The sequence below is a fragment of the Tiliqua scincoides genome, chromosome 4 (genome assembly GCF_035046505.1).
Source record: "Tiliqua scincoides isolate rTilSci1 chromosome 4, rTilSci1.hap2, whole genome shotgun sequence".
Classification (NCBI taxonomy): Eukaryota; Metazoa; Chordata; class Lepidosauria; order Squamata; family Scincidae; genus Tiliqua; species Tiliqua scincoides.
The window spans coordinates 168,421,636-168,448,477 of record NC_089824.1 but is presented as its reverse complement, the minus strand read 5'-3'; the positions used below and the strand labels follow the sequence as shown (position 1 = coordinate 168,448,477).

Here is a 26,842-nt window from a genome sequence, read left to right as displayed (position 1 = left end):
GTTTTGGTTCCAAACAATGTACATACACTTCTGACTATTTAGATGTGAGTGATCTCTTTTTGGGGGACAGGGGGTGAAAAAGGCAGAGATGAAGGAAAGTTACAGATTTCTAGACTATCCATTATTTGTATTATATTTATGTACCTTTTTTTTTTAACAGAAGTTATCAAAGTGATTTTACATAGTAAAGAAAGGAGAAAATTGTTTCCGGAAAAGATGCTGTGCTGGGATGAAGAGGTTACTCTTCCCTGCTAAAGATAAGAGACCCACTAGCATTATTGCACTTCATCTATAAAACAATATAGGATAACGATTTGCCAACTTTTGGACATCCAACTTATAGATGTCCCAACTTAAGGACAGCCACATTGTGCTTTTGCACAGGTACAGTCTGTCCACCCTGACATCTTGGACACTACACAACAACAAAAATGCAGGGTTACCACAGAGTGTACATTCACTAGAGAGTGTATTACCTATTTTATAGATAATTATTTATAGAAATAAATATTTCTACATTGTTTGTTCGCCACTACAGAAAGTTGTTCACAATTTTGTTTATGCCACCTACAGTCAGTATTTTTCATGTGAATTTGCTGTGTGTGAATTTGCTTATCTGCGAGAGGGAGAATTATCACCTCCCTCTCATTATCTGTGATTCTGTTCTGGATTGGATCAATTTGCTGCAGCAGAGGGTATTGGGATTTGCCCGTGGAGAATCCTTGGACACACTTGTATCTGCTTGCAGACTTGCCCCACCCTCTCAAGCACTCTACCTGACCTTCACAACCCTGGTGATGATGAGAGGTCTCTGGAAGGTTAACTGAGAACTGCTTTAAGAACATAAGAACAGCCGCATTGGATCAGGCCATAGGCCCAACTAGTCCAGCTTCCTGTATCTCACAGTGGCCCACCAAATGCCCAGGAAGCACACCAGATAACGAGAGACTTGCATCCTAGTGCCCTCCCTTTCATCTGGCTTTGGGACTGGGACAAACCCAGGAAAGGAGCCAAGACATCAGTGGAGGAGGAAGAAGGGTGAAACAACCCCTTCCTCACTGCTGAACTCAGGGGCCTTGTGGTTGGGCCAAGCAACCTTCAACAGGTTGAGAGAGAGCCAGTACTAAGGAGGAAGCATCAGATGTTGATGAGTCCTCACTATCCCCTAGCCCCACAGACTTCAACATAAGACTCAGATTCATAAGGTTCATAGAATGTATGGTGGTCCCCTAGAATGCAACCCCATTTTTCTCATAGGCTCAATGATTCAGTGTCTGCTAATTTGGTATCCACTAATTTTCCAGGAACATAAACCTAGTGGATAATGAGAACTGACTGTAAATAATGTTTCAACTTAAGTACAGACCTCTGGTACCTAACCTGTACTTAATCAGGTGACCTCCTGTATCTGCCAACATTTAAGTTCTAAATGAAACACCATATGTGTTTGTCAGGAAAGAGGAGAGGAGATTGCTGGGGGAAGGGAAGGTAACCAAGCGGAGGAGCAGCTGGAAGTTAGTGTGCACACATTCATACCTGTTTCCTGCTTTCCCTACTGGATCAGCAGTTCATGGGGAAGAACCTTGGTAGTTGGTGTTTGCTGCCAGTATCCCAGACTTCAGAGGCCAGGCTGAGGGTGGTTATCTGGGTAAACCCTTCCTAGCCAAGCACTGGACCACAGGGGTTCTTGTTAAAAATCAAACTCACAGTAGTGTCTGTGGAAAAATGAGATGTGGCAACTCAATGAATTACCTGTGAACTAGGCAGAGTCAAAATATAGTGACTTTTAAAAGGAAAAGGAAAGTCTAAAAGGAAAAGAAAGCAAAGGGAAAGGAGGAGAAAAGCTGGGTAGTAAAAGTACAAACAGGTGAAGGAAGATGCCTGAGTGTGTGGAAAGCACAAGCAAAAGGATTGATCAAATGACTGCTGTAACTAGTATCACCCAGCAGATGGAGATAGGGAACTACTCAAAAAAAAGTCAGCCCACAATTCCCTGCCCCCATCCCTTTGTTAAACCAGGTGAAGCTTGCAGGCTGGCTTGGAGAAAAAAGGGTGAACATGGGCAAATGCAATTAATCCCCTGATCACCTCTAGCTAGAAATGGTCTCTAGCACTAGCAACTTACATTTGTCCATAGCCTTACATAGCCTGCATCTGCCATTTGAGTAGCAAATTTGGCTGTTGAAGTTCTGCCATGGCTACCTAATGCTGGTACTTGGAAGCACACCCACTTACTCTTCCATAAATGTAGATGCAGATGCAGGCTATCCCTAGGCAGAAAAGTTGCTCTAGTCTAGGCAGGAATTTTTTTGAATCTACAAAGCCATGTGCTTGCTAGTAATGGAGTTTCAAACAAAGGACAATGGCTGCCTGCAGAGAGATTTCCCAGCAGCCTTTAGCTGCTGAAACTGCTCAGGATCTTCTGGGGAGCTGAAAGTGTCCAAAATTAAAATACAAAATAGGGGACAAAACAGCATTCATCACAGTGCTCTATTCCAGTGTTTCTCAAACTGTGGGTCAGGACCCACTAGGTGGGTTGCAAGCCAATTTCAGGTAGGTCCCCACTCATTTCAATATTTTGAATCTATTATTGATGCTCCCATGATATGTGACTGCATTTGGGGAAATGTTACAGATCTGTACTTTGAACAGGCTACTCTACACTTTTAACAATGTCAGGCTGCAATTCTAACCACACTTTCCTGAGAGTAAGCCCCATTGAACAAAATAGGACTTACTTCTGAGTAGACCTGGTTAGGATTGTGCCCTCAGTCAATGGAGCTTACTCCTGGGTAAGTGTGGATAGGATTGCAGCCTAGGGTTGTTAAAAAAAATATCCTGTTTGAAGATCTCGCCTCCGGCCATGACATAATTTCCAGTGGGTCCTGAGCAAATTATCATTCTAAAAAGTGGGTCCCAGTGAAGTCAGTGAATCTGACTTCATTAGCTTGCCTTTGCTTTGGCATCCTCCTTAAAGGTGCTGAAGAGCTGGAGTACAAACAGCATTTTAAAATAAAGATTAGCAGAGCACACTGTATTCATTAGGCCTTGTTCAGAGAGATGGCTGAGAAATAAACCCTTTAATGAAAAGCTGTACAGGCTTAAAAGAGAGCTGGAGAATCAGCCCAATATCCATTAGCTTTGGCAGGCAACAAAATCTGTTTGTTTTTTATCCATGTTTTAGCTACATTTGTTTTATATGTGTGATGAATAGGGGTTTTTTTTTCTTTGAAGCTGCCTTGCAAAATCATAAGCAATTGTTCCAGTATAGGAATTTAATTTGCTTTTATATGTCTCACTTATAATTAATACAGTGTGCTCTGCTAATCTTTATTTTAAAGTGCTGTTTGTACTCCAGCTCTTCAGCACCTGTAAGGAGGATGCCAAAGCAAAGGCAAGCTAATGAAGTCAGATTCACTGACTTCACTGCAACAGAGTATAGAAGCAAGTACAGTAATTACAGCCAGGGGCAGCCCATCCATGAGGTCAACTGAAGTGACTGCTTCAGGCAGCATAAATTGGTAGAGGGACTCAGTTATGTCTGCTTACTGTACTTTTCTCCACTGCTGTCCCTCCCCCTTGCATTCCCTGGATTAGAAAAGAAAGACGGGGACAGAAAAGAGGAAGAGGAACTGTGGAGGGGATTGTTGAGCCAGTAGTGGCATATCTAGGGTGTGGTAAGTGGGACATCTGCTCTGGGGGCCACTTGTAGGGGGACTCTGGGCACAGACTTACCCATTTTCTACTGATGGTCATTAGCAATATTGTGGTATTTCTCAAAATAAATATAAATTGTCAGCTGCATTTTTACATGAGTTTAAAAAAATACTAAACTGTATAAAATCATGTCCCCATAAGGTAGTGATTTTCAACCTTTTTCATCTCACGGTACACTGGCAAGACACTAAAATGGTCAAGGCACACCATCAGTTTTTTGACAATTGACAAGGCACACTGTGCTGTCAATGGGGGGGGCTCACATCCCCCAATGGCGCTACTAATAAATGACTCTCTCCCAAATTCCCACAGCACACCTGGGGACTATTTGCGGCACACCAGTGTGCCATGGCAACAGTGGTTGAAAATGGCTACTCTAAGGTCTGTACCCTAGGCAGCTGCCTAGTTGCCCTCATGATAGAAACAACCTTGCACACATACAAAGCAGCACCTGGAATTCCTACTAGCTCCAGTTAAGAGTTAGTAGTAGTGCTAGCTGCCATTTCTCACATCTGTGGAGCACTAGTTTGAGCCCAGTCCCTCAGTGGCATAGCTAGAGGGGGGTGCAAAGTGCTACGTTTTGCAGGGAGCCTCACCACAGCATGCAAGCGGACTCTCCCCCTCCCCTTCAGAGCCCCCAGAGCAAAACGGAGGCCTGCCTCCGCGGTTAGGCTCCCTGCAAAACTTAGCACTTTGCACCCCCCTCTAGCTACGCCACTGTGGTCCCTGCATGTGAATGACCCACTGCAAGCTCTGGTGGTGCTTCCAGTCGGGCCCTTGACAAGGAACAGGGGCCTTTTCCGCAGCCTTCGGCAATCAGAAAGCCAGTGCCACGGAAATTGGCCCTGCGCTGCATTCGCCTTGTGTCAGTCAGTGAGCAAAAATCCCAGAGGGTGGCGACTGGCTGATACATGCTCATCAGACCCAGATGCCGCGGTAGCCAAGAGCGTGCAATTCCACAGGTCGCCGCTGGAGGGGGCCGCTGTCACCCGCTCCCCCAACCCGACCAGGCGCATGCGCAGTGAAGTACTTCCTTGCCTCCGCAGTGCGCGCGCGCGCTTCTCCCGGCTCGCCTCTTGCCTCCTCGCGCGAGTGGTGTCTCTTCGTCCTCCTGCAGGCCGGCGGCGACGATGGTGCTCGACCTGGACCTCTTCCGCGCCGACAAGGGCGGCGACCCCGAGCTGGTGCGCGAGACGCAGCTGAGGCGCTTCAAGGACCCCGGCCTCGTGGACTCGCTGGTGGCCGCCGACGGGGCCTGGCGGAGATGTAGGTCTGGGGCGGCCGGGGGGGGGGCGAGACCACTCGGCTGAGGGGCTCCGCGCCCCGCCGCCACTCCGCGCCCGCAGCTGCATCACTCCGCGCCCGCAGCCGCGCCGCAGGGCTCTCCAGTGTGGCTCTCCCCGCAGGGGGGCCTGGCTGCAGTCCTGCCCACGCTTTCTTGGGAGTAGCCCATTGAGTCTGATGGGCTTACTTCTGAGCAGACAGGCAGAGGGTTGGGCTCTCAGGCTGCAGTCCTGTCCACCCTTTCCTGGGAGTAAGCTCCATTGACTCTGATGGGCTTACTTCTGAGCAGACAGGCAGAGGGTTGGGCTCTCAGGCTGCAGTCCTGTCCACACTTTTCTGGGAGTAGCCCATTGACTCTAATGGGACTTACTTCTCAGTTGATGGGGGCTCGGTAGGATTGGACTCTGCCCTGTGGCAGCTGGAGAGTCTGCCCCAATGGGGGTGTCTTATTCAGAACCTACAAGAAGGTCCAGGGGGGGCACTCCCTGTGTCATTAAGCGGCTCAGGTGGTGCTCCCTTCCTCCTCAGTTATTTTCTGTGTTTCTCATTTATTTTCTGAAGGTTTCTTGCTCTTCTAATTTATTAGTAGTCAGCAAACAAGTGGAGGGTTTGGGTTTCATTTTTTTTTAATATGAAAGGTATGCGGAGAGGTGAGGGATTCCCCCTCTCATCCACACACCCAGCAAATAAGACTTTCACAGTGTTTCAGAGCCACATTGCCCTTTAAATGTGCAGGCTCAGTCTTTGGCAGGACGCTGTTGAGGCATTGGTCCTGCCTTGCCTGATGCAATCTTGCTGTAATCATCGTCACAGAAGATGCATGTGGAAGATTTAAGAAAAGGCGTGTCTACAGCAGCATTTCTCAATTTTTATCCCCTTCTGTACCACTCAATTCTGTACCACCTTCTGTACCACCCTTCTCAATTTTTATCCCCTTCTGTACCACTTTGCACTATCCACGTTTTGGAAGTAACTGGCAATGATGTCATTACCAATTACTTCTGAATTTGGAGGCCAGAAGCAATAAGATGAACACCAGTAAGAGGCTCAGGGCAGACAGGAGGCCTTTTTCAAGCACTTTTCCAAGCATTTGTAAAGCACACACTGGAGCTTTGTCTGTCAAGCAGGGCCTCCTACTGCTGCTTGTCGTGTTGTATTATTGCTCGTCTCGCTTCCAGGCAGTGTGAGTTCGGGAGACCCATGAGCACTGCCTGACACCATCCCAAGTACCAGTACCACTGGTTGAGAAACTCTGGTCTATAGTACACTTTCATTTTCTTCCTGGAAGTGTTTTCTTATTTTTCAGAGAGAGAGAGAGAATGTGATTCTTTGTACTTTGGAGTTGTTTCTGTGTGCTAAACACAATCCATGGCCAATTGAATTAAGCAACTGAGAATAATTTTGTTGAATAACTGGTGGTGGGGCTCATGCTTTGAACTGCAGTATTAGTGACATTGTACAAAATGCAGACAGTGTATTCCATATGCATTAGTTGGGACAGGTAAAAAAAGAGTCATTTTGTCACCTGATGTGTTTGAAATATAAATTAGGAAAAAATATTGCCGAGTACTGTGGGCGTAGATGTAAATGCCAAAGTACTGCAGTCACAGTCACTGTAGAATGTTTCCACCATCTTAATGAGAAACACAGGGCTCATGCTAGATTCTGCCTTCCTTTCCTTTGTATGTCCTGAAAGTAGAATATTGGGAAATAAATATGTCGGAGTTTATTAAGATTACTGTCAGAAAGATGAGAAACATTTATGCTATTTTTTCTTCTTTCTGAACCATGCAACTATGATAAGATCAAAATCCAGAATTGGTAGATGCTTTCTTCAGCAGTGAGAGTTATGTGAATTTATGAATCTCTAAATTAAAGCCTTTTAACCTAATGATCAGCCCAATCCACCAGGACAGCAGTGCAGTTCTCTGGCACACTGCACTTGCAATGGCCATCACATGTTGTAAAGCACTTCTAAGTGGCTGAGCAGAAGCAGGTCAGTGCAGAGGCCAGCACAGGCAGGCACTGCACCTTTGCAACTGTCAGGCACCAGGCGAAGGTGGCTGTAAGTTCTCTATTGTGTGACAGGAAGGCATTCTGGGGCAGGGGAAGGCAGGAAGGGGGCAAAAGGGAAGGGTGGTGTAGGGTGGGCGGGGCAGTCCCCCCTCCTGGATCTGTCCCCCCTCCGAGGCCCAATATACCAACAGGGGGTTGTACATTCCTGTCAGTGATTTTGCTGGTGCAAGATCTAGTAGCTCCATAGTGGCTGCTGGAACTTATCCTGGAGCAAGGGAACAAAAGTTCCCTTACCACAGGGAGACCTCCAACAGCCTCATTGCCAATTCTGGATACAGCGGCAACCATTTTGGTGCAGCTACATCATGGTACGGGCAGTTCAGTTAGGATTGTACTGTAAATTTAGAAAAGTATGTTCCATCACTTCCAAGTATTCTTGACAAACAACGTATTACAGTGTTTCTCAAACTGTGGGTTGGGACCCACTAGGTGGGTCCCCATTCATTTCAATATTTTATTTTTAATATATTAGACAATGCTACTGCCATGGTACGTGACTGCATTTGGGGAAATATTACAGATCTGCTCTTTTAACAGGCTATTGTTTATATGATAGTAAATGGGACTTATTCCTGGGTAAGTGTGGATAGGATTGCAGCCTCGAATTGTTAAAACTATTCCTGCTTGCTTATGTCACTTCCGGTCATGACATCATTTCTGGTGGGTCCTGACAGATTCTCATTCTAAAAAGTGGGTTCCGGTACTAAAAGTGTGAGAACCAATGATGTATTATCTTGGCTCACAGATTGCTAATTCTTTGTAGCTTGGTGTTTAGCTTCACAGAAAATATTAAACATACAGTACTTTAATTAAGTGATTATATTTTAAATGGAGAATAATTTTTATTTGCAAATGAGTCTATATATCAACACACTTCATAAACTGAGAGCATTTCTCCCCACCCCAGCAGATCAACACCAGTTGTTTGTGAGGAAGAGAATGAGGAAAATTCAGCTCCCCACTGCCCTGATCAGCAGTGTGTAAGCACTTTTGTTGATGCTTCGGTGTCAGACTGTGAAGCTCCTCACAGAACCAGTAGGGAGCTTAATCTGTATACCCATGATTGAGCCTGTGCACAAGGTTGTATTGCTCTTGCAGCTTTCTGTATTGGATTTGATACATATAAGTAAGCTGACAGCTAAATCTGCTGAAGCTCTTTCATTTCTGTAGCACCACAGTAAACACCTCAGTCCCGAACTTATTACAAGGGAACACATTCCACTAAAGTAAGTGAGCCTTCTTCTAAGAAAGTGGGCTTAAAGTATGGTGTGTGAAATAACATCCAGCTGTGATAACTGATGAAAAATAGATTACAGTAGGAGAAGGGTTTTGTCTAGGGTTGTATAATGGAAATGGAGGGAGAGAGGCAGAAATGAAGTCCTGCAGTTGCTAGTATTCAGTATATTTGTATGCTTCTGTCCTTGTAGTGTTGGCTGAAAATTTATTTTCTTTTTTCAAAGAAGCAACTGTTTGAAGAAAAAAATGAATGTATTTGAATTGTATGCCGTACTAGCAAATGTGGTTAAATAGATATATGATTGCATTAAGAAGCGTATCTTTCTAATACAAAGGTCTCTTTCTACCTTTCCCATATTTTTCTTCTAGGCAGATTCCGTGCAGACAATCTAAACAAACTGAAGAACCTATGCAGCAAAACTATAGGCGAGAAAATGAAGGTGTGTTTTATTGATGTCACAGCTTCTGATTACTTGCTCATCTTCTCATAACCACTTTAATATATGCCATTTTACTTCATTATTAATTGCTCTGAGAAAAATATGAAGTTTGATCAGTGGCATGAAAAATGACATCTAAGAAATTATTAGTTTGACAAAATGTGAGATGCTGTGATACTGAAGGATGGAAAAAATATGCCTTTACGGGTTACAAACCATGGTGCATATGTGCAACCTGATTTTAGAAATGGGCTATGTCAGAATGCCAGATGCAAGGGAGGGCACTAGGATGCAGGTCTCTTGTTATCTGGTGTGCTCCCTGGGGCATTTGGTGGGCCACTGTGAGATACAGGAAGCTGGACTAGTTGGGCTTATGGCCTGATCCAGTGGGGCTGTTCTTATGTTCTTAATTGGGTCCATTGTCATATTTGGACTTGTATAGCAATGATTTATCATTCAAGTGGTAAAGTGACTGCATGCAGTGTTTCCCTTGCCCACTATGGTAGAATCAGATACAGTTGCAGCCTATTTACCCATGGATTTTTAAGCTTCGATTTGTCTCAGTGAGAATGGGGTGGGGGAACCAAAAGTCACACACACACCTTTGCTTCCTTTGCCCTGCACTGGTGTCTCACTCCATTTCCAGGCAGCCCAAAACACTGCAAAAAGGCTCTGCCTTACCCAGGCAGGGAAATAGCCCTGGAGCCCTAGAAGAGGTTCCCCTTGCAAAGGAACAGTAACACTCCTGGAGCCCCTGAGCCAGCAAAGAGGCTGAAGAGGGGAAGGTGGGGCCAAAAATCTCTGTAGCCAGAACACGTGCAGCAAGGTGGAATGCTCTCTGTCACTCACTCACTCACACACAGAGGCAGGTGTGGTAGCAACAGAGGGGATTGCTTTAAAAAACCCAGGGAGTGTTTGCCAAATTCCCCCCCCCATTGAGATGGTGCAGGCAATCACCGACACAAGCAAACCCCCCCCCCCATGGTGCAGGCTATCACTGACACAAGCAAGCCTTCCCACCAAGCAAAGTATGAGTTATAGCCTACAATCCTCTCCACACTTTCCTGGGAGTAAGCCCCATTGACTGGAATGGGGCTTACTTCTGAGTAGAAACGCATAGGGCTGGACTCTTAAAAGATCAGTATCCCGACTGTGAAAGAAGCCGGGCACCTGGCAACAGGGAGGGCTGAGTACAGAGGGGAGGGGGTGGGATTGATAACAGCTGCCATAGTTTCCTTCCATCCAAAAGTGTCAGGCTGCAGTATATTTGTGTAACTCTGGAATTTAGCACAGTGCGTTTTTTGTTAATCTTGCCGAGTCATGGAACGGAATTAACCTGATGTGGCATACTAGGTGCTTTATAAATAATATTTATGACAGGTAAACTCATTTATAGTAACATTATTTTATCTTTAACTTCCCAGACTTAACCAAGATTCCATGTCAGTATCTCTTAATCTTGGAATGATTTCATTTTTCTTTTCATTTTTCCAGAGTTTGAGAGGGACATTGTGACCTATTTATTTCAAAACATCTTAATTGTTAGAATTTATATTACAAGCTCTGTGTGCAGATACAGACCAGTGTATCTGGTCTGTATCAGGGGTCATGTCCTGCAAATCTTTGACAAGTATTCTTCTTGCATTGCTTTGTCTTTTTCTGATGTGTTTGGTTTTTTGTTTTACATTGCTCATCACAGAAAAAAGAGCCAGTGGGAAATGATGACCATGTACCAGAAAATGCACAAAATCTTGATGAACTCACAGCAGAAATTCTAGCAGTAAGTTATTTTTACTACTTATCACTTGCTTATTGGGGGCTTACACTCTGTTTTATTTGTTGAAATTCATATGCTGGTGTTTGCTTTCAGCTCTGCCTACATGTCATGGTTTTAGTTTGTGGGAGGAGTTAGAAAAGTTGTTAATCACATTCCCTTACTTTTATACCCTTGGGCTGCATTAATTGTTAACTTGCTGGCCTTTCAGGCTTCAGTTGTGGTCATCTTCTTCTATGCAGGTGGCTCATGGTCCCATTTATTGCTGCTTTTTTAGTTCAGAGAAGCCTGAGTGCAGAGGGAGCTAAGCTACTGGATATGGTATTTAACCTCCCCCCATGCTGCTTTTCATGATCTAATTTCTACACAGCTTCGTTGATTTTTCTAAAACAAAAAATGGCAGCAGTTCTGATTAAGGAAAACTTGCCATCTTAATTAGTTTGCCTCTGTTTATTGACATCTATAGGAGATGCAATCTGTAGCACAAATTCTTGAGTTTCTCTTCTATTTTTCCTATTTTGGGGTCTTCCTTAACACACCCCCTCCAAGCTTCTGTGGTGTCCCAGCGTCTGACAGCCAGTGACCTTCCCTGTGGGTTCGGTTTGGCCCAACTGGGCACCACTCTCCTCTTCTCCTCACTTGTTAAAGGAGCAGCAGGAGGAGGAGGAATGCGTTTCCTGGGAAGGTCAGCTCTGGTATAGCAAAAATTTTGGAGCTTCCCTCATTTTTACCTATTTTGAGACCTTTCTAACTCCGCCCACGCAGGAGTTTCTGCATAGTCTTTTTTAATCCAGTGTCATTCTAGAAGAGCTACATACCATTTGAGACAAACTATGTGAACTGGTTGTCTTTGTGTCAGGGCTTATTCAGAGACAAGGAATGCTGGACGACCCTCCTGCTGAGATTGGCATGTGCGCACCAATTGGGCAGTCAAACCAACTTGGCTAGGTAAAAGGATAAATGGTAGGCGCTAGGTGACTCACCCTTCCAGTCAGCTGACCCTGTGGCAAAGGCAAATCTTTTCAAGTTCACATAGAGATGCATTGGATTGTTGCTTCTTGTTTGACACTTGTGTGTCTTGTCCATGATTTAGCAAAAGGCTCACCTGCACCTCACAGGGATGCTGGAACTTGGAAAATAACTAGCAACTTGTGTTCACATTTTTTCTTGTCTTTTCTGCTAGTCTTCTAAACTCTGTGCCACCTTGTTGCTGTTTTGAGACAGCCCTGTTTTGTTTTGACCTATGTCATGTTTTTGATTGTCTACATACCCTCTCTGTTTTGTTTTACCTTGTTTAGTTAGTGTTTTCATACTTTCCTTTATATTGCTCCTTTGTTGCAGTGGTCTGCTTGGTCTTAGTTTTAAATATTGTATGTTACCTTGCTTTCCTGGACTGCTTTGCCTTTGTTATTGTTTGTTTTGGTTTTTGCACCAGTTAGGAACTCTGCGATGTTGGTAATCTTTTTTCAGATCAGGGAAGAGGTTTTCGAAGATGGCCACTCTCTTTCTGGCTTTTTCCTGCTGTTGGTGGTGGCAGTGGATAACTACTGGACTGCCCCCGTCCACTCCCCACCCTCTCCCCCGATTCCCAGTTAAGAAGTGGTAGAGCTGTTGCGTTTTGTCTATTTTGCTCTCTGCCAGTGATTTCCAGCTTCCTTTCGTTTTAAGACACAGTTGGAACCTGAATGAGGACCTGTAGGCAATTGGGCCCATCACTCCAGGGTTGTCCTTGCTGCTGCTGCTGACTACAGGGAGGTAAGAAGCCCCATAAATAACTCCCTGTAGTTTTTGGCAATGACAGGGAGAACATGGAAGTCACTGGCACTGTTGCCTACAGTTCTCTGCCGGTCGCTATCCCCCTTAAAAGGGAGGATTTTGCAATCTGGGATAGAGGGTGACCCTCTCCAGGTTGGGAACCACTGTCCTAAGCTGTTTAGAGGTTTATAGGTAAGTACCAGCTCTTTGAATTGTGCTCTCAAATGTACAGTCAGTATAGGTGTTTAAGAGCTGGTGAAGTATTTTATATAGTGGAATTCTACATATAGACTATATTCTATAGTCCCAGTTATTACAGATTGCTATGGTTAGATTACTAGTTGTAATTTCTGAAATGTCTTCTAAGGTTACATGCATTTTCAGAGTGTAACCTAGAGCAGCAGTTTCCAAACATCACCTACTTGGACGTTGGGATCGCTGTGAGTTGTTGCAGGGGTGGAACAGGAACAGGAGGGTTACCCTGACAGCTCTGCAGCAGTCGCAGCACCGTGGGAACCCAGTGACATCCCCATGCACCTGGGGGTGTCCTGCAGCCCTCCAGGGGGTCCTGGAGGCTTGAGCCACCTCCACAACCCTCTGTATGACTGCAACAAACTCCGTTCTGCTCTTGGAGCTCATGTGTGGTTTGCAAGTGCGCAAACCAAAAGTAAGCTCTGAGAGCAGAACGGAGCTCATTACAGCTGCACGGAGGGTTCTGGAGGCAGCCACAAGCCTCCTGGACCCCCTGGGAGGCTGCAGGACACCCACAAGTATGTGGGGATATCCCTGGGTTCCCGTAGCGCTACGATCTTTGCGGCGCTGTCAGGGACACATTCCCAATTTTTGTTCCCGATGGTGGGTTGCAACCCTCACTTTGGGAACCACTAACCTAGAGAAACGTGGATAACAGTGTTCGTGAGGGCTTGTAGCTGGCCCAGTAGCCTAACGTAGAAGGCACTTCTTACAGTGTAATCTGGCTCACCCTCTTCATTCTTCAGAGGACCCTTTTAGATGTGCTGCTGCCTATGGAGGTGAGAGGAGCAGCGGCAAGGAATAGGGCCTTTTCTGTAGTGGCACCAACTCTGTAATTCCCTCCCTTTTGATTTATGAACTGCTTCCTCTTTAGAAGCCTTCCAGTGGGACCTAAGAATATTTCTTTTTATAGTTTTTGGATTTTATTATGGTCATTTTAGTGCTGGAATGATCTGTGACTCTTCTAGTTATGTTTTATTGCTGTTTTTATATATTTTGTCATGCTGGTTGTCTCGTTAGTTGTTTTATAATTTTCAATTATATTTTAATGTTATGAATTATTTTTATGCTCTTAGTTGTTTCTGTTTGTTTTTATTGTTTTGAAACGTTTTATGTATATTTTATATGCCTCTGTAAGCCTTCTTGGGGCACAGCTGGGAGAAAAGCAGGATAAAAATTGAATGAATGAATGACTACCTTGCAAGCCTCTTGGGCCTCCAGTGACAATGCTGGATTTAGCTGTTCCCTCAAGGTACAATCTGGGTCCTTTGGGGGAAGGGATGGTTGTGAGTAAAACAAGAAGAATAAAAATACTTTTTCACTCATAACTGCCCTGGTTTTCCATCTGGCTGCTGACATGGGGTGTTTGCAGCTGTTTAAGCAGCTTCAGTTTTCTTGATGGTTATGTTGTATTTAATTGAATTGTTATGTGTATTTGCATAATGTTATAGAGCAGGGCAGAACCATTCCTTGTTATCTGTGTGATCCTACCTGAGCTTGCATTGGCAACAGACTGGTTGTTGCCTTTTCCCTTGAATCCCCATAGGACCTCTGTTGGTTTTTGGTTTCTTAGTAGTGATAAGCCCTTAGCTGAAAAGTGATACCAAGGGCCCAATCTTATCTTGCCTGTGAAATGGCTACAGGTGTATTCTGCGAGACCAGAGCAGCATCCAGAGATCCCCTCAATGTAAGGGAACATCAGAGCTCCAGCAGCCCCAGTGGGTCTACTTGGATCTGCACCAGCTATTTAGCTGGCATAGAACTGAGGAGACCTGTGTCGGGGTCCAAGGTTCAGTAGGGGAGATAGGATTTGGCTGCAGCCCCCTCCTGGGCCTGAACTGCCCTCTGTTCCGCCCTCTTCCCCACCCCCCAATTTCACCCCACTCTGCCTCCCCATTCCAAAACACCTCCCTCTCAAGCAGCAGATCCATCACCGCACGCACTCCTCTTAGGCATCCTGTCTGCGTGGACACCCAGCATCTACTGGTGCTGGCCTCTCTGCCAGCACTGCTTCTTTTCCACTGGCAGCAAAGTGCCTTATTGCACTTTCGCGGCAGCTATTGCCAGGCCAGCACATGGTCTGCCTGAGCTTCCCCAGTGTTGATCGAGCTGCCCATCTGTCAGAGTATGTTTGCTGAAGGATGTCGTTCTTCACATGCTGTTCTTTTCCTCTTATTTTTCATGTGATGGGTCCAGTGATTCCTTTGTGTTTCAGGGTCTTCAAGTAAGCCAAATAAAGAAAGTCCGTCTGCTGATTGATGAAGCAATACTGAGGTGTGATGAAGAGCGTTTGAAACTAGAAGCAGAGAGATTTGAAAACCTCAGAGAAATTGGAAATCTCCTTCATCCCTCTGTGCCGATCAGCAATGATGAGGTCAGAGCAAATTCCTTGTCTTTTCAATAAATATGCAAGGCAGCAGTATATGGTCTGCTTGTACCAGTCTTATATAACTATTGTAAACTATTCTCCTGCTAGGAATTTGATGCAGGGTGTGAGAAAATTGAGGTGAATGCAATTTGCATTATAAAGGAGTATTTCCTGAGCAGGAGGAGGTTGTGGTGGCTACAAATGTGGAGGATCCCAAAAAAGCACACCATGCTGATGTTGCATAGGAATTGCACATTTGGCTTAGAATCAACTTTTTTTGTCCAACCAAACAATTTGTAATTGATGTTATTGGATAGGGCTAGTACAAGCTTGGGCTGACTAGATATTGCATTAGAATCTTTAGCATTGTCATTGCCTGAGACTGTTGCTATGGAGACAGTATAGTCACTCAAATGGTTGGCAAGTAGCAATTTTGCCCACTTGCGCAGGAGAGCTGTCAGTTGCTCCTGTGAGAAGAAATGACGAATTACTCTTAGAATGTCAGTGCTGCAGCAAATGAAAAGACTATCATCTGGTTCTTGTTTCCTCTGCCTCTCCCCCCTTTTTCAGGGCAGAGCAGCTTACACACCAAATTAGCCCTTGGGATGCAGAACATTGTACGTATCAAGCAGAGAGAAAATGCAAACCTTCTGGTGGTTGAATTAAACTCTGCATATGCAGACAAATACAGAGGGTCCCCAACTTACGTAAGCCTTGACTTGTCCTGTCCTGCTGGCAGGCTCTTTAAACAAATGAAGATATGCAGAGCACGCTCCTCTTCTTTAAAGAGTCTGCACAGAGGAAGGAGCAGCTAGAAGGCCTGCTCTGTCTGTAATTGACTGGAGGGCTGCAGCGAGCGCTGTTGCCCTCCCCATCTGCCACAGATGCCAACTGTACTCGAAAGTTGGGGTCTTGCTGTAGTAGCAGTAGAAGTAGTATGTCTTCCTGTGTTTCTCCCATTCCTCTTTGCTGCACCACTGTGTGGACTGGGAAGGAGATTCTGACTTACGCGAAACTCAACTTTATTCTTACGTAAATCAGGGGCCTGTTGTGTTCATACTCAGCCAAGATTGTGCATGTGAACAAATAAATCAAGGAGTGGGTGCTCCTTTTTATTTAGCAGGGGGAGAGTAACTGGCCCTTCTCACCTCAGCAGTGTCTTTCCTAGTGACTGTCCGCTGGTGTTCTTTTGTATCTTTTAGGTTGTGAGCTGCTCTGGGAGAGGGAGCCATTAGTTACTTTGATTTTCTCTGTAAACCACTTCATGAACTTTTTGTTGAAAAGCAGTATATAAATATTGTTATTAATAATAAAGTGATGCAGTTTTGTTCAGTAAAACTCTCTAGAATATACTTTTTTTCTCTTCGTTTGATCACATGGGCAGGATGCAGATAACAAAGTGGAAAGATTGTGGGGAGACTGCACAGTAAGGAAGAAGTACTCTCACGTGGATCTGGTTGTCATGGTGGATGGCTATGAAGGGGAAAAGGGAGCTGTTGTAGCTGGAAGCAGAGGGTACTTCCTGAAGGTGAGTACATAGAATCTTAATGGTTCCCATCATTTTGAAACACTAAAATTTGAATTGAGAATCTAAGCTGTAAAAGACAGTTGAATACAAAGTTCTTATTGGTAACAGTTCAAAATGTGTGTTCTTAGGAGTCTTTGTGGAACAGAATATTGAGTTCTCTCCCCCCCTCCCCGCTTTTGTTTTTGTCTCTAGGGTCCCCTTGTTTTTCTAGAGCAAGCTCTTATTCAATATGCCCTACAGACGCTGCTGACCAAAGGTTACACCCCTGTTTATACTCCCTTCTTCATGAGAAAAGAAGTGATGCAGGAAGTTGCCCAGCTAAGTCAGTTTGACGAAGAGCTGTACAAGGTAAGGTGCAGTGACAAAACAATTCTTTCCACAGAGACTGGCAGCTTCCTGAGGTTTAATGGTGCTTAGTCAGGTTATTGGTGAGGTTGCATAGAATTGTTCAGAGGCATAAAATATTTGTAAACTTTCCATAGGGTCATAATGGAGTTGTGTTTCAATGTTTTCCCTCAGTTTAAAATTCTGACACATTCTACCCTCAACCAAGACTTGTACTAATTTATGGTAGTGAAAAACCTGGTATATTGAAGGGATTCCTCCAAAATCCTGACTCTGAGCCTTAGGCAAGATGGTCTTGGCTAAAGACTTTAAATTTATGGGATATCTAGTTGGCTTAAATAGAACCAATTATACCTTGGCTGCAAGTAATGGTGCATGCATGTGAGCCGTTCTTCTGATTCATGAAAGCTGCTGTTCCTTTGAAATCAGTAATTCTGAAGTTGATGGACTTAATGTGAGCCTCCTTTGGCCTAATCCAGGGGTGTCTAAACATTTTGGCAGGAGGGCCACATCATCTCTCTGACACTGTGTTTCGGGGCCCGGGAAAAAAAAAAGAAATAATTTAAAATTTAAAATTTGAATAAATTTACATAAACGAATATATTAGAGTTGGAACTTGTGTGAATGAATGAAGGTCTTGCAGTAGCTCAAGGCCTATAAAAGGCCTTGCACAAAGCAAGGCCAGCCTTTCCTTCACTGCCACTGCTGCATCACAGACGTGAAACAGCAAGTAGTGGAGGGAGCCCTTGTCCCACAGCTCAAGTGAGAGGTCGAACAGTCGTTCTCTTGCTGAGAGACCAGCATGGGCTCCATCAAGTCTTTGGAGGGCCAGAGACTCCTTGGAGACTGGGGGCTCCTCGAGGGCCTGATTGAAAGCCCCCAAAGGCCGCAAGTGGCCCCCGGGCCAGGGTTTGAGCACCCCTGGTCTAATCTAATGCACTAACTTCTTCCACTTTTCAGGTTCTTGGCAAAGGCAGTGAGAAGAGCGATGACACCACCATTGATGAGAAATATCTCATTGCTACCTCTGAACAACCAATTGCAGCTCTGCACAGGGATGAATGGCTGAAGCCAGAGGATCTGCCCATCAAATATGCGGGGCTGTCTACCTGCTTCCGCCAAGAAGTGGGCTCACATGGCCGTGATACTAGAGGCATCTTCCGGGTACACCAGTTTGAAAAGGTAGTGCAGTGGAAAATCTATCAGCTAACTTTGCTGGAAAGATTGTCCTGGGTAGTGGTACAAGAAAGAAATACTACTGTCTTTCAGAATGAATATGGAACATAATAGCTTGAGCCTGAGGGCCCCTGCATTATCCAAATGAATCCACTTCAGGGCTTTGGTGTTGGAACAAGTAATTATACATAATCAAGATATTCTTAGATCGAAGTTAGTTTTTGTCACCTTTATGAAGGGTTGCTTCTCTGTGCTGTAGACGCCCCTATAAGGCTGCAATCCTATACACACTTACTTGAGAGTAATTAACATTGAACTCAGTGGGGCTTACGTCTGAGTAGACATGCCTAGGATTGCACTGCTAGTTAATCTAGAGTGAGGGGATAAAAGTATTCAGTCATTCATTCCTAATGTTTTTATCCCTTCTTTCTCCCCAGAGGGACCCAAGATACCTTACAAAAAACAGATACAAAGAATTTAAAAAAATCACAAATTAAAAAAGCAAACACAATAAACTGTGTGTTGAACTTGGGAGTCAGACAGTCCTTTTAGTATTTTACGTATTGAGGGGGGCTAATAAGTAGTATTTTTTTTCTGTTCTGTGCTCATCCAAGTTTGTCTTTGTTCATTTTGACCTTTTCTAGATTGAGCAGTTTGTCTATGCATCACCCCACGATAACAAGTCTTGGGAGATGTTTGATGAAATGATTGCAACAGCTGAAGAATTCTATCAGTCGCTGGGCATCCCTTACCATATTGTGAACATTGTCTCAGGTGTGCACATATCTCTAAGTAATTTAGAGTCAGACAGATCCTGTGCTTATTTACTCGGAATGGAGTCCAGTGGGCTTACTTCCTAGTAAGTGTGCACAGAGTTGCAGCCTTACTCTAGTAACTTTATCATGTTGTTTCTTGTATAACTGTAAGGTCTGTAGTGTCTAAGCTGTTCCCATATTCTCAAATTGAATTACTCTAACTTGGGAAAGTAAAAGGAGATCATTATGTTGCTCTTTTTGTTCTGAGGCTCCAAAGCTGTTAATGGGGTGGGCGTAATCTTCACTACTGCTGTAGTGAAGCAATGCCTGAATGTTGCCTCCTTTTGTTGCAGGGTCCTTAAATCACGCTGCTAGTAAGAAGCTGGACCTGGAGGCATGGTTTCCAGGTTCTGGAGCTTTTCGTGAGCTTGTTTCTTGCTCAAATTGCACAGATTACCAGGCGCGTCGGCTACGAATTCGCTTTGGGCAAACCAAGAAGATGATGGACAAAGTAGGTTCATTTTATCTTTTAGCTGTAAAATGATCCCAGAGCATCTTAACATAACAGAACATCTAACATAACATTCAAAGTTAAGGAAACCTTGCTTTAGCCTTATTTTGAGGTTTCTAAGAGCCCAATCCTGAACTCCATAGTGCCGGCAGTATGAGTATACCACTGGAGCTGGGTGTCGCAAATGTGCCATAAAGCACATTTATGGCACCCAGAGAGAAAGGACTGTTGTTGCTGGGCTTCAGAACCAGGAAGAAAACTCCACGCAGCCAGTGGTGGTAAGTGGTACTGCCAGGCAGCAAGTTTTTGGGGACGGGGAGGGGAGGATCAGGCCCAGGAGGGGGGTGGAAATGGTGGCAGGCTCTGCTGGTATATCCTGTGCTCCATCCCGCCCAGACAGCTAGCTTCTGCACCTGCTCAAAAGCAGGCACAGATCTAAGGAGACCCATTGGTGCCATGCCAGCATGACCCTGGATAAAGGAGCAAATGCTCCCTTATCCCAAGGAGACTCCTGGCACTAGCCTGGCACTCAGAGGATACAGCGGTTGCCATGTTGGCGCCTCTCTAGCCCTGAGTGCCAGTGAGCATAGGATTGGGCTGCCCATTGAGGTGGCTCCTTTCTACCAAGATGAGTTGACATTATGGATGCCTCTTGGAGATTCAGCAAGAATTTGGAAAACTGATTTAATGTTGAAATGTTTCCTTAAGTCGCCAATCAGTATATATTGTTTTTTCACTGGTGGTCCTTCTGTGGGAATATCCAGCCTGACAATGCTCCACCTGCCAGTTGAGTGTTCTGGCGTACTGATGTGATTGAGAGTTCCAGGATTGCCAACCTGAAAAAATTAAAAAATACAATATTTCAGAATTTATAGAGAGTTAATAAAGGTTAGATAATTCTTATCCATTTCTACATTCCTGAGCTTTTAGTTCACATTGGGCGCAATCCTAACCCCTTATGTCAGTGCTTTCCAGTACTGACATAAGGGCAATGCAGCTCTGAGGGAAGGGAACAAACATTCCCTTACTTTGAGGAGGCCTCCATGAGTGACGCCCAACTGCAGGATGCAGCACACTTCCCATTGCCACCGCTACACCAGTGCTGGAAAGCACTGACATAGGGGGTTAGGATTGCCCCCATTGTTTCTTTATTTTTTTTAGTTTTAGTCACTGTTGTGAGATCTAGGAATATCACTTTGTTTAGATTCTCTGCAGTTAAACACTTTCCTTATTGCTTCCAAATGTATTAAGCAACTGTGATGCAGAATGATTGAACAGCCAGAGAATACAAGCTCCTCTGTCCTTAATTGGAGCAAGTTAGTTAAGCCATTTCTGCCCAATGCTGCATATACGTAGCAGGGACCAAATGTGTACACCAGTGGTTCTCACACATTTAGCACCAGGACCCACTTTTTAGAATGAGAATCTGTCAGGACCCACCAGAAGTGATGTCATAACCAGAAGTGACATTGTCAAGCAGGAGAATTTTTAACAATCCTAGCCTGCAATCCTACCCACACTTACCCAGGAGTAAGTCCCATTGACTGTCATTGTTAAAAGAATATACATATATCATTGGCACCCTTCAGTCTTGGGAGACTATGGTATCTGCTCTGAAAAGTGGTTCTGGAACAGCATCTAGTGTGGCTGAAGAGGCCAATTCGGGAGTGACAATCCCTTCCACACTAGGAGCAAAGGTAGTCTGTCCCTGGTGTGTCTCCCTAGCTGTGGGCCTTCCTTCTTTGCCTCTTTGCCTCAGTCTGTTGGGCAAGTGTCTTTTCAAGCTGGTAGAGGCCATGCTGCACAGCCTGCCTCCAAGCGGGATGCTCAGAGGCCAAGGTTTCCCATCTGTTGAGGTCCACTCCTAAGGCCTTCAGATCCCTCTTGTAGATGTCCTTGTATTGCAGCTGTGGTCTACCTGTAGGGCGCTTTCCCTGCATGAGTTCTCCATAGAGGAAATCCTTTGGGATCCAGCCATTGCCCATTCTCATGACATAACCAAGCCAATGCAGGCGTCTGTTTCAGCAGTGCATACGTGCTAGGGATTCCAGCTCGTTCCAGGACTGTGTTGTTTGGAACTTTGTCCTGCCAGGTGATGCCGAGGATGCGTCGGAGGCAGCGCATGTGGAAAGCGTTCAGTTTCCTCTCCTGTTGTGAGCGAAGTGTCCATGACTTGCTGCAGTACAGAAGTGTACTCAGGACGCAAGCTTTGTAGACCTGGATCTTGGTATGTTCCGTCAGCTTCTTGTTGGACCAGACTCTCTTTGTGAGTCTGGAAAACGTGGTAGCTGCTTTACCGATGCGTTTGTTTAGCTTGGTATCAAGAGAAAGAGTGTCGGAGATCGTTGAGCCAAGGTACACAAAGTCATGGACAATCTCCAGTTCATGCGCAGAGATTGTAATGCAGGGAGGTGAGTCCACATCCTGAACCATGACCTGTGTTTTCTTCAGGCTGATTGTCAGTCCAAAATCTTGGCAGGCCTTGCTAAAACGATCCATAAGCTGCTGAAGATCTTTGTCAGAGTGGGTAGTGACAGCTGCATCGTCGGCAAAAAGGAAGTCACGCAGACATTTCAGCTGGACTTTGGACTTTGCTCTCAGCCTGGAGAGGTTGAAGAGCTTTCCGTCTGATCTGGTCCGGAGATAGATGCCTTCTGTTGCAGTTCCTAAGGCATGCTTCAACAGCGAAGAAAATCCCAAACAAGTTCGGAGCAAGAACACTGCCCTGCTTCACTCCGCTTTGGCTGTCAAAGGGGTCTAATGTGGAGCCATCGAAGGCAACAGTGCCCTTCATGTCCTCGTGGAAAGACCTGATGATGCTGAGGAGCCTGGGAGCCTTCTTGGGGAGAAGCTTGAAGAGGCCGTCCCTGCTGATCAGGTCGAAAGCCTTCATGAGATCTATGAAGGCTGTAAAGCCTGGCTGTCGTTGTTCCCTGCATTTCTCCTGCAGTTATCTAAGGGAGAATACCATATCAGTAGTGGACCTGTTGGCTCGGAATCGGCACTGCAATTCTGGATAGACGATCTCTGCAAGTACCTGGAGCCCCTTTAGTGCAACTCGGGCAAACAGTTTTCCTCCAATACTAAGGAGAGAGATAATAATAATAATATTATAATGCAGGTATTTATATACCGCCTTTCTTGGTCGTCAGATTTCTTCTCAGACTTTATTCAAGGCGGTTTACATAGGCAGGCTGATTAAATCCCCGTAGGGATTTTTACAATTGAAAGAAGGTTCTATCTTTCAAGAACCACAACAGTCCAGATGTTTCACTCTGATCTGGTTTCACATTCTGGCCTCCATCCTCCCACGCTCAGAGCAGATGGAATAACTCGGCTCAGCTTGTCAGCTGCTTCAAGGTCGCACGGTGCCGGTGGCCTCGAACTGGCGACCTGTGGATGTTATCTTCAGGCAAATGGAGGCTCTGCACTCTAGACCAGACCTCCTGCCCTGTGAGGTCAGATGCTGTGAGAGATGTTGTGGTAGTTATTTCAGTTATGTCGCCTTTGCTCTTGTACAGCGTGACGATGTTTGCATCCCTCATGTCCTGTGGTACTCCACCTTCTCTGCAGCAGAGACAGAGGATTTCATGCAGCTCAGTGGCAACGATCTCTTTGCAGCACTTTAGGACAGCCATTTTCAACCACTGTGCCGTGGCACACTGGTGTGCCGCAAGTGGTCCACAGGTGTGCCACAGGAATTTGGGGGAAGGTCATTTATTAATAGGGCCAATGGGAGATGTGAGCCCCCACTGGCAGCATGATGTGCCTTGTCAATTGTCAAAAACCTGGTGGTGTGCCTTGATCATTTTAGTCTGCCATGAGATGAAAAAGATTGAAAATCACTGATTTAGGACCTCAGCAGGGATGCTGTCTTTCCCAGGTGCCTTGCCAGAGGCAAGGGAGTCCAGGGCCACGTGAAGTTCTTCTAGGGTTGGTTCACTGTCAAGCTCCTCCAGCACAGGCAGGCACTCAGTGTTGTTCAGCGCTTCTACGGTAACTACGTTTTCTCTGGAATATAGCTCAGAGTAGTGCTGCACCCAGCGTTCCATCTGCTGTGCCCGGTCCTAGATGACCTTGCTTGTTGCAGACTTCAGAAGGGCAATTCTCTATTGTGTTGGACCTAGGGTCTGCTTGATACCATCATACATCCCCTTGATGTTGCCTGTGTCAGCTGCTATCTGCATCTGGGAACAGAGTTGGAGCCAGTAGTCGTTAGCACATCTCCTGGCAGTTTGCTGGACTTCGCTGTGAGCAGCTCAGAAGACCTGCAGTTTGCGCTCACTGGGACAGGCTTTGTATGCTGCTAGAGCTCTCCTCTTTTCCTCAATGACTGGTGTCAACTCCTCAAGAGTGGTCTTCAAACCAGTCTGCCGTCTTGTTGGTCTTCTTGCTGAATACAGACAAGGCAATGTTGTAAACAGCATTCTTGAAATGTTCCCATCTGTTGGATGCATTTGCATTGGCCTGGTCCTCAAGCGCTTGTGCAAATTCCTCCACGTTTCCCTGATCCCGGGTCTTGCTGGTGTCAGTGCGAGGTCTTCCTTCCCTCCTAACTACATACCTACCTACCTACTATGAATATACATAGTAGCTTGTTAAAAGTACATATCTATAACACTTCCCCAAATGCAGTCACATATAGTGGCATCAAGTCTAATATATTAGAAATAAAATATTGAAATGAATGAGGACCCACCTGAAATTGACTCATGACCCACCTAGTGGGTCCCGACCCACAGTTTGAGAAACACTGGTGTACACAATTGAACCAGGCTAAAATAGGTTAATCTTTCTGACAATCTTCAGGAGTATTATTCTAGTTCTGGTGACTGAATAAGAAAATGGCAGACAAGATTTCTTGGCTTGTGGTACAGGCAGTAAGCCTCTTCTGCTTGCTGGGATGGGGGTGTATTAGTAAAAATTGATCCACCTACACCACATCAAATGCCATTCCAGAAAGTACCTAGAAGGTATTTTTTGGTAGGTAGAGGGGGCTGCAGTTGGAAAGGCAGGAAAGCCACATTGAATGAGTGGAAGTTGGTAGGATCCGACCTGGTGGAGTTGATAGTCTGTGAAACCACCTTGCAGAGTCATTGGTCCATCTAGCCCAATCTGTATTGCCTAGCCTTGCCACTCTAAGGTTTCAGAGTTCTAATTTTACCTGGCAATGCTAAGAATTGAATCTGGGTCCTTCTGCATGCAGAGCATGTGTGGTCTACCACTGAACTATGCCATTTCCCCAAATACTTTAGCATAGTAATGTAGATGGGGCAAAGCAGGAGAGAGTCAAAATCACAACTTGTCAAAAGTATGAATTGGTTACTGATTTCCCAGGACCTGCAGGAAAGGAAGCTATAGGTAAAATTTTGATGCATGAGTTGTATACAAAGACGAGAGAATAAACAAACCATATTTAAGTGTTTACCCTTGGTTTTGAAATGTATTGGATGTACTATGTCTTGAGCAGGATGGTAAAACTGCTAATTTGGAGGTGTTGCTTAGCCTCCCAAAAGATGTACTTGTTTGCAGTTGTTTGGGAATGCTCAGAATGTAATAGAATTTGGTCTCATAGGTGGAGTTTGTACATATGCTCAATGCCACAATGTGTGCTACAACACGTGCTATTTGTGCCATCCTGGAGAATTACCAGACAGAGGAAGGAATCATCATTCCAGAGAAACTTAGAGACTTCATGCCACCAGGTAATAAATAAAATAATAGTGACCCATGCTGCACAACTACCCATAATTTGCCTTACTTGGTGCCACCCACTGGTCTGGTCTTGGAGATATTCTTTTCTCCTCTAACACTGTCATGCTGACTGGCAAATAAACCAGTAAAGTTTGAAAACCTGTATTGCATTCTTGAGATCCAGCTCTCTGCCCAAGGACATCCTTAGCAATTCAGAAGTGGTATGTGAAAGACTGAGGACATCCCTTAATGGTTGTGCCCTACCCTGCTATTCCAGGACTTTGGTAGAAAGGATAGGGTTAAGTTTCAGTATTCCATTCCCAACCTTCCTACATCTGAAATCCAAGGACATGGCACAAACCTTAATCAAGATGGGTTTATGTGTAAAGATTGTGGGGCTTGTGTGAATAGAGAAATGAATCATTAGTTCTGCGGACTCTAAAAATTATCCTTGCCAATGCAAATTTTGTGGAAGTTTGGTCCAGTGCTTCTGTATTTAATCAGCTTTTCACTCTGTAGGTCTGAAAGAAATGATAAAATTTGTGAAACCTGCTCCAATTGATCAAGAACTTTCGAAGAAGCAAAAGAAACAACATGAGGGAGGCAAAAAGAAATCAGCGGGAGGGGACTGTGCTCTGGAAGGGAAGATGCAGAATATGGACATGAACAGTTCCTGAAACGACTCCTTGGGTTACTTTTAATAGAGATTGCATCATTTAGCTGGTAGAGCTGTTGGGGCTTCTGGATATGAGTTGCTGCTTTGTCTAATCCCTCCTATCGTCATGGGAAAGTCACTTTTTTCCATCTTGGCTTCCTCTCTCTATGGCACAGAAAGATGAATCTTCCATAGTGGCTGTGAGAATACACTGATGTTTGTCTTGCACTTTGAATGTCAAAAGCACTAAGGTGCTGACTTTCATGTCCCCAGCAGTTGTATGTCTTAAATTATGATAATTATCTGTGGAAACAGTTTCTTTTCAAACCCCTAGCTGTAGATCTAAGCAGAGCGAACAAAGTACCATATCATGTTCACTTGCTGAAAATCTCTGCATGGCAGAAACAGTAAGGGGTTAAAGCAAAGATCAAAAGGGAAAACAAAAATAGGCACAATATTACTGTCAAGGTGGTCTGTCCACATAGTCATAGGGTTTTACCTGATTTGATGGGACTCAATGAATAAAGCAGTTAAGAAATGGATTTTTTTTCCAGTTGTGTGTTATGACTCCCTTTTGTATTTCTTGGATTCCTGAGATTAAGAGCATAATTCATGTGTTCTTAGTTGCAGAACAAACTGCTGGCACAGACATATGTGAGGTTGGTTTTGTTTGGCAGCAAATGAACTCCAGGTTAATAGGAGTTGCTAGTATTAATCTTTCAATATACTTCCTAATACACGTTTGTTCAGTATTTCTCTGTCATCGTTTTAAGTATGATTGATTACCTAAGGTATTCTGCATTACTTGATTTAAGTATTCTACATTACTTGGCCTGCATCTTTAGTTTACTATTGTTATTCATAATTTTCTGGGGGAAAAAACATTTACCTTGATAAAATTGTAGTATTTCATATGTATCTGGAATTTTTGCAACACAGTTGATAGAAAGCCAACTCTTCCTCTCTCCCACTTTCCTGGTGTAAGAATGTAAAAGAAAGTAGTAGAGCAGGGGTTCTCAAACATCTCAGGAGTAAAACTCAGAAGGTAAGTTCTTGCGGAGGAGGGAGGAATGGAGCAACACAATCCCCAGGATCCTGCTGTTGTCAGGAAGAGGGGAAGGTGTTACCTTTTACCTATACAAGGCAGCAGCGAGCTCCCAGGAGTATGGGAAGCTCCATGGAAGCCTCCACAGGGTTCCCCAAGCCTCAGAAAATGTAAAAAAAAAAAAATGATTGTGACCCACTTCTGGTTTGTAATTGCGAAACTGGAAATGGG

The 26,842-nt window shown here is 44.8% G+C and overlaps 1 protein-coding gene across 1 annotated transcript; it reads left to right on the top strand.

Moving 5' to 3' along the window:
- Window positions 1-4,789: 4,789 nt before the first annotated feature.
- Window positions 4,790-26,113, top strand: SARS1 (seryl-tRNA synthetase 1). Its single transcript, XM_066623832.1, has 11 exons — window positions 4,790-4,983; window positions 8,683-8,753; window positions 10,453-10,533; window positions 14,750-14,908; window positions 16,287-16,430; window positions 16,623-16,778; window positions 17,736-17,957; window positions 18,596-18,725; window positions 19,060-19,217; window positions 24,793-24,922; window positions 25,431-26,113. The coding sequence occupies exons 1-11, from the start codon at window positions 4,848-4,850 to the stop codon at window positions 25,586-25,588; spliced, it is 1,545 nt and encodes a 514-aa protein (XP_066479929.1). The 5' UTR covers window positions 4,790-4,847; the 3' UTR covers window positions 25,589-26,113.
- Window positions 26,114-26,842: the final 729 nt, after the last annotated feature.

What these genes read in the sequence shown, in the direction of transcription:
- SARS1 (XM_066623832.1), top strand. Translation starts at nt 4,848, where the DNA reads ATGGTGCTCGACCTGGACCTCTTCCGCGCCGACAAGGGCGGCGACCCC. An exon ending in TTGACGAAGAGCTGTACAAG is followed by an intron (nt 16,779 to 17,735) that starts GTAAGGTGCAGT and finishes TCCACTTTTCAG; the next exon opens with GTTCTTGGCAAAGGCAGTGA. An exon ending in TATTGTGAACATTGTCTCAG is followed by an intron (nt 18,726 to 19,059) that starts GTGTGCACATAT and finishes CTTTTGTTGCAG; the next exon opens with GGTCCTTAAATCACGCTGCT.